At 42.9% G+C, this 7,995-nt stretch overlaps 1 protein-coding gene across 1 annotated transcript; it reads right to left on the bottom strand.

Annotated features, from left to right (window-relative positions):
- Positions 1-2,601: 2,601 nt before the first annotated feature.
- LOC102373115 (putative Dol-P-Glc:Glc(2)Man(9)GlcNAc(2)-PP-Dol alpha-1,2-glucosyltransferase) lies at positions 2,602-7,484 on the bottom strand. Its single transcript, XM_025193551.1, has 2 exons — positions 6,843-7,484; positions 2,602-5,095 (listed from the first exon to the last, which is right to left on the bottom strand). The coding sequence occupies exons 1-2, from the start codon at positions 7,029-7,031 to the stop codon at positions 4,040-4,042; spliced, it is 1,245 nt and encodes a 414-aa protein (XP_025049336.1). The 5' UTR covers positions 7,032-7,484; the 3' UTR covers positions 2,602-4,039.
- Between the last annotated feature and the right edge of the window lie 511 nt (positions 7,485-7,995).

The raw sequence follows: 7,995 nt of genomic DNA, 5'->3' as shown, positions 1-7,995 counted from the left end.
TGCGTGTTGGGCTGTGGCTCTACCCTGCCGCCACGACCCAGCTGCTGGCAACCAGTCTCACTGCCCTACTCCACCCTCCTGCAATGAAACCCACCCGCTGGGCTAGAGGCAGCTCCTACCCATGCTGGTCCAGCCAGGCTGCAGACCCATGCCTGCACAAATCTGTGGAGGGGGTATGTGCCCCCTCACTCCTTGACATATCACCTGTGTCCTTTGCACCCCCCACAATGCGTCATCTGTGCCCCTCCCTGCCCTACAGATTTACCTGCAGGGAGCTGCTCTCCACCCTGCCTGGTTGCCACATGCATGTGTGCACACATGCATCTGGTGCCCCCTGCATCCCACTCCCTCAACCCTAAGCAACCCCTTGCAAGTTGGAACGCTGCCAACCTACAAGGGGAAACCCAAGCTTTCTGTGATGTTTTTCTGTGATTGTACGCAACCTTTTCAAATAGTTTTGCAACTTACTTTTGGTTGTGACCCATAGGTTGAGAAACACTGCTTTAGTCTAAACTGGTGGCTCTCCACTTTTGAAAAGCTTTGAAAGGGTACCTTGAGTTTAGAAAATTCAACAGCACTCTATTTAAAAAACATAGTAGTTAACACAGTAGGCACTCTATTTAAAAAACTAACATAGTATGAATATTATAACATAAGCATTATAATTATTATAACATCCTTAATTGATTAATTATTATATTATATTCACCAAACTGCCACTGCTGACATGGCCAGGTGGAACTGTACCATGCACCTCCTCCAGAGCCAGACTGGGAAGTGGATGTGGCAGGAGTACATGCACTCTTGCCGCAGCCCTTTCTGGTCCAACCCTGCAGTGTCTCCTGGAAACAGAGGCATGCAGAGCAAGTGGAACTGCCCCATATTTCTTTTTTTCAGGAGGCACACTGGAGCCAAGCTGAAAAGCAAGGGACTGAGAAGAAAGCCACACCTGCATGCATTACCTTATGCAGGCAGACACACCACTTCTGCCGTAGGTCTTCCTGGTTCAGCTCCAATATGCCTCCTGGCATGTAGGGCAGTTTGACCCGATGGCAACAGGAGTCTAGAGATAAATGCCACTGCCACCAAGTAGATCTGCCCCACATGCCTCCACATACAGAAGGCACATTGGAGCCAAACTGGGAAAAGCTACAGAAGCAGCCTCACTGCCTGCCTCAGCCAATTTAACACACCTGCTTAACCCAGCTTGCCACCCCACAGCTGTTTGCCCCAACTGATCCAGGATGGCCTGAAGCCTCCACAGGGCCTAACCCTCCACCCACTCCCTATCACACAGAGGCTGGCCAGACCCAGCTGGCCCTCCACTTCCCGCATATATCCTGGCACAGCAACAGACTCATTACAAGACAATTTATCAAAATTTTTTAACTTTCCCATGAATTCTTCACAGCAGGGATCCTGGTTTCCTCAGTTTAAAAAAAACACAAATTCTGATTAAAAAGGCATACAAATCACAAATTCTCTGGTTTAAAAAACCCAAAATGCGCATTTTTCCCATGATTAAAATGAAACGCCACTATACATATAAGTTGCACACAATATTTTATTGATATATTTACAATTGTAAAGCAATTTCGAAGCCTAACACTGCCTCAATAATAACTTCTAAATACATATACATTTTGGTGCCTGATTTTGGGATTTTTATCATCAAAAATCAAGAGCTCCCCCTGCCCCCTTCACTCACCTTGATGTGGGTCCAGCTGTGGCTGTGCCCCCCATGCCCTCCTTGGGAGTGCACACAGTGATGAGGAACTGTCCCCCCTTCCCATACAAGACACCTGCAGCCCTGTCCTGCTCCCTGTCTGGGCCCTGAGACCACAGATTCCAGCTCCAGGCCCCAAGCACCACTCCAGCTTGGCAGCTGTCTCAGCCCCAACCCCACCCAACTCCCTCCCTCCCTATGAGAGCCTCAATTCTGCACACCCCCCCACCCCATCAGATTTAAACGCAGGGAGCTGCTCTCCAGGCTGCCTAGTGGACATGTGCGTGTGACATGTGCACATGCACATGGTGCCTCCGGCTGATCACCCTTCTTCCACTCCCCCCAGCCCCTTGCAGGCTGGAACTCTGCCAGGCTGCAAGCGGAAAAATGTCCGGGTTTTATCACATTTTTCCATGGTGAACTGAAAACCTGGATCCCTGTTTCAGCAAATGATGGACCTATCTTGTCAATACAGATGTGAACAAGTTAAACCAATCACCTAGACTAAGTACAGGCAGTCAAAAAGCCTGAGGCTGAATTGATTCACTCTTCAAAGGTTAGTTTAAGCTATGGAGATTGAACCAATAGGCAAGTGAACAGATATTCACCTTTGATTCCAGAAATGTAGCAACATGCCTGCAGTGGCTCAGGCCAGAAGCCAGGAGACACTAGAGTATGCCTCCCTGCTCAACTGGAGCAGACAGCTTGAGCCAAGGCTAACACATCCACCTTGCAAGAGGTGGTTTTGCAGGGGAGGTACAAAGCATCCTGGGATTCTGGGGGACTGTGAGTTAACTTAAAGCTGGAGGGGATATGGGACAGAAATTCAATAAACCAATTTAACCTAAATCAGTTAAGTCTGATACTGCATCCATCCAGGTTTATCTTAAATCAGTTTTGTCCATTTTGAATGCAGTTTATATGCAGTGGACTTCTGTTGTGTTACACATTTGAACCGGTTTCCGATCACTTATACTAGTTTGTGTGTAATTTCTGTCCCCAAGTCCTAGTGGTATTCATCTCGTCTTTACCTCTTGCTTTGGCTGAACCTCCAATTACTGCAGGGCAGCTGCACAGCAACAGGAAGTGATTAGGGAACAGGGCTCAACCTGATCCCACACTCCTTTGCCATTCTCTCCGGCTTGCTCTCCAACTCCACTTTCTGCTTGATCTCTTGGTTTCCTGACCTGACTTGTCACTCCTGACCTGAATGCACATGATCTGGTTGCTCACTCCTCCTGACCCTGGGTAGCACCTCAATCCCCAAGTGTCTCCAGGCCTGACTGCACATGGTCTGGCATGACAGTAGATGTGAGTTTCTCCTGCAGTCACTTCTTATTTACGCTCTAACAAGCCTCCTGAAAACAGGTGTGTGGAAACCACAGTAGAAGTGGTACTGACATCGCAGGACCCTGGCTGATTCTTCATAGATTTCATAGACATTAGGGCTGGAAGGGACCTCACATCGGGTTCAGCCTCCTGATCCCAACAAGATAGGCATCCAAGTGTTTCTTAAAGGAATCCAGAGTAGGTGCCTGCACCACCTCTAGGGGGAATCTATTCCAGACCCTGGGGATTTGGACAGTAAAAAAGTTTTTGTTGCAGCACCCCGTTGAGAATTACTGGTCTAGGCAATAAAGAACTCTGCAACTTGTATAAAAGATTAAGTAAGGTTATTATAATGGCTTTTCCTATTTCAAGTTTCTTCCCCATTTATCCCCTCTCTTTTGAAGCTTCAATATGCTTACAGTATATGTTCCACTATCCAAACCCTTCTGGATTAACATGCAATACACAGGTGCCTACAGCAGGTTCAATGGCCCAAGTGTTCCCTTCCACTCCTGTGGTCATAAGAATTTTACCTTTACTTCAACATTTTACAAGTACTGTTGTGCATTACCTTTTTGCTTGGGGTTAGGAGCAGACCCTTTTTGCTTTAGCAACTCCTTGGAAGGGTGAGTTGTATACATATTTACTAAAAAAATAACAGTATTAAAATGACATATGCCTGTAAACATATCTCTCATTTCACAGTATTTGTAGAATATTTGGTTTTACCCTTTGAATTTTTCCTGATGTTTTATTTATTCCAGAACCTCTTAAATTTGGTTAATACCTGGTCATATGAAAAACAGATCCGATCTCACATAGAGTTGCAAGAATTTAAGCATCCAACACATTACACTTTCTCTACCCCAAAAGGGGGAAAATAATCACAGAGAAACACACACTTAATTTCAGGGCCTATTGACCCTATTCATTGAAGAAAAGGCATAGAATTTGTTCTTTCTCGGAATACAAAGGTACACAAAATCACCACATAAACCTCTGGATTTCTTCACTATTTGGCCATTGGAATGTTTTGTTCAAAAAGAGATGTAAAGTTACTGCATTAACAACAACATATAAAGCAAACTCAAGAAGCTGCCCAGAAAGAGGTGGAAAAGGAATATTTAGCCTATATATTAAAAATGGCAAAATGAAGTAACGAAATTCCAACAGCTTCTGAGGAACTGTGACAGCAAACAAACATACAAAAAATACTAAGTTCCAGAAAATGGATTTTGATTTCAGTGAATCAGTAAAACTCCACCCAGCAAATATGTAGACTGGAACTAATACATATTTCAAAAATTCATGTCTTTGAAAGATTTTTCTCCATATATAGAACGTGTAATGCCTGTTATCTGCAAGCAGATACTTATGAACATAGGTAAATTTCCAGACCAGGAATAAAGAAATGGCAATTAGTATACCATAGTACATTGGGTGCTTTCGTAATGACTGAAGGAAATTTCCAATTTTACAAGGAGTTATTAAGTAAGGAAAGGAAAAAAAGAGGGTAAAGGAGAAAAAGTAGAACAGCTGAGGGAAATGCAAGCAGGCTTCATGATTACTCCTGTCTCCAACAACTATTCCTCCATTGATGACCACAAAAGTAAAAAATGCACTTACTGAAAGGATATATGGCCAAATCAAAACTACAAGTGCAACAAGGTTTTTAAAGGATATGATGTACTTAATAAGGAACTGTAGTATTCTGATTATTTCTGAAAATGATTCTTTCGTAGATGAAAACTTTTCTTCTTTCTTTTTCATCAATTCAGTCTTCCATGCTTCATTTAGCCTTTCTGCAACAACACTTCCCCCACAGAAAATAGTCCATACAATATTTGTCTGACGAAACATAAAGCCACAAAACCCAAGCAGGGCTGAAGTTTTATGGTTACCATAAAGGCACATCAAATATGAAAAAAGAGTAAAAAATGTTGATCCTGTGTCTGTATAATAAAGGAATGTAAAAAAATAAAGGGTAGGAAATATTGCAAGAGTTAATGTAGATAATATTCTCTGGAAACCAGACACAGCCTAGAGAAGGGAGGGGAAAACAAAATTAGTAGTATTACTTCTATTGAAGAACAAAACACACCAGCAGTCAAAGAGTCTATTCTTTAGAGTTTTAGTACCATAAAATAACATTTCTTGTGCTCTTTGATTCCGCTTTTTATTGTAACAGCGCATACCTTGCATTCTGCTATGCTAATACAGAGCACAAAACAATGAAATAGGAGAAGGATCAGAAGATTGCACACTATTGGTGCTGAATTAAAAGTGAACTGCACAAAAAACAAAATGACATTAACATAACATCAATAATATTTCAGGTCTCTATATAATGACTATTGTGGTTCTGCTGCTGAAAATACTGAAATAATGCAGAGTGGTTCCCTTGGATTCACTGTGTATATTTGAGTGGTCCTACTGAATTCACTATGCATTCACTATACACATACAGGCACACTGTGAACTCAGTAGGACCACTCAAATATCTTAGCATTTTCACAACAGAACCACAAAAGCTGCCACCATCAAGGCTCAGGGGACAGCATTCAATTATTAAAAAACAAAACAAAACAAAACAAAAAATAAAAACACATAATTTTCAACTGTTTGGGGAGGATTAAAAAACTCAAAAAACACGTGCTCTACTGGAAGCAGCAGTGCGTTACTTTGACCTGGCTCTGCAGCGTCTGTAGAAATCGGGTGCTTCGGCTGGGTTTTTTGACACTTTTAGCTAAAGCCAATTCAATTAGCTATTAGATAAAAGCTCCAAAAAAGCCCCACTAAAAGAGCCCACTCTCTACAGACATTGGGAAAGCTGGGAGCAACTAACGCGCTGCCTCTTCAGGCCATGTGCTGGGCTCGGTGCAGGAGCACACTGAGTTTAAAGTGCCATTTTTGGGGTTTTTTCCACATCTGCAAGCAGTCTTAATTCATATCCTCTAATTTCAGCTCCTTCTCACATCCCAGAATGCATCAGTCCACAAAAGAACAGTTACTATAGCCTCCACTGAACCTGAACCATAAAGAGTTAGTTTGGTTTCTGATCTGTGATAGTTTCCTTTAGATATCTTTCCAAAAAAATTCTGCTCAGCTGCAAGTGAAGGGTTTTAAGCAGGCCTGTCCCATGCAATTCAGACTAGATGACGGTCCCTTCACATTATACAATCTATGACTATTAACTTTGTGCACATAAGCAGTCCCCTTAACACAGTGGTTCTCAATCATTTCAGATTCAAGACACACAATGGAAAATGCCAGCTCTTAGCTTTCCCTCATTTCTTTAACTACAGAAAAATAATAAAGCAATGCTTCTGCTGCAAAGACCTCATAAAGACCATGGCACTCTGAACATTTTTGATGCTCTAGATTCCTATGTGAAATCTGTGGGTTTATCTTGTGAACTGTGTGTAGGTATGTGCATACCTAAGAGTACCATTATTGTGCACCACTGTAGAAGGATATTGCGGTACCCTAACTGAGAATCACTGAATTAATTTCAGTGGGACTATCCACGTGTATAAAGTTAAACACAAATGCCAATCTTTTCAGGAACAAGCTTTAAGGAAAGCAGAAAAATCTGTGTTTAAAGAAAAAGACACAGATCATCACAGCAACGTCAACTGGCAGTATGATTCAAGTATCTGTATCTGGATAAAGCTGATGATAATTCAAACTCCTTGCAACATAAACTAAGGGCCTAGGCTATTTTTAAAGCTGTCTGCATTACTGTACATAACTTCCCTAGCTCAAGTGTAAAGGATTTAGACTGTACCTTGTTTTTCTGATGGATCTTGCCCAAAAGCAAATACAGCAAGTAGAAGTTGCCAACACTGAAAAGGAGGTTAATAAACCTGAGCATTCCTGTCGAGCACACTACGCTTCCAGACCATCCAAAGAGCCATGCTGCAGGCTTCACTATTCCAACAGACACCAGGTATAAGCCAGGTAATGTAGTGATCATAGGGTCCCACTTCAAAATGAAAAAGATACGGGGGTTAAAGGAGTTGGAAAGTATGAAACCACACCAGATATAAACAAGAAAAGCTTAAGAAACCTAAGTCTCTGGCTTCATTGAGACGCATATAGAAAATCGTTTGCTCCAAACAAGATTTATACATCATAAACCACCCTACTTGTACACAAGGAATACGTTCCCACTGTGTTGGTCACACACTTAAATGTGTTGCTCGCACGAACATACATACAGGTATGGCACATACAGGTATAAGCCAGTGTTTCCCAACCAGTGTGCTGTGGCACAAAAGTGTGCCATCAGAAATGAACAGGTGTGTCACGAAACTCTGCCATGGCACTGAACTACACTAGGTACGAGGATGGGGAATGCCTTAACAGGTGTGACACAGCAAATCTGTATTAATGTAAGTGTGCCCTTGGGCTGATAAAAGGTTGGGAAACACTGATATAAGCACATGTAACATGCACACATAGTGCGTGCACACAGCACAAATATGTATAGTGCGCATGCACAAATAACGCCCACATATATCATGCGTGCATATACAGTGTCTATATATATATATATATATATATATATATTAGTGCACACATATATGTAGTGAATGGGGGGGGGTGTAGATAGATATATATATAGACAGTGCACGTGTGTATGTAGTGCACAGGGGAGGTGTAGATAGATAGAGTGCACACATGCATATGTAGCGCACAGGTGTGTGTGTGCCCACATACAGCATGCTCAGAAACTTACCAAATACACGTGAGGTGTGCATACACACCTACCTACACCAAGCATGCACATGTAGTGCCCCCACACAGTACACATATGCACAGTGCACATGCACACACGCCCGCCCGCGCTGTACACACGTGGCGCACACGCTCGCGTTGTACCGACGCGTCTCCCAGAGCAGTGCGCGGCGCCCGCATCCCCCCCACGGGGCAGGCGG

This window comes from Alligator sinensis, unplaced genomic scaffold, assembly GCF_000455745.1.
Source record: "Alligator sinensis unplaced genomic scaffold, ASM45574v1 scaffold1061_1, whole genome shotgun sequence".
NCBI classification, from domain to species: Eukaryota; Metazoa; Chordata; order Crocodylia; family Alligatoridae; genus Alligator; species Alligator sinensis.
This window is presented reverse-complemented; position numbering and strand designations above follow the sequence as displayed.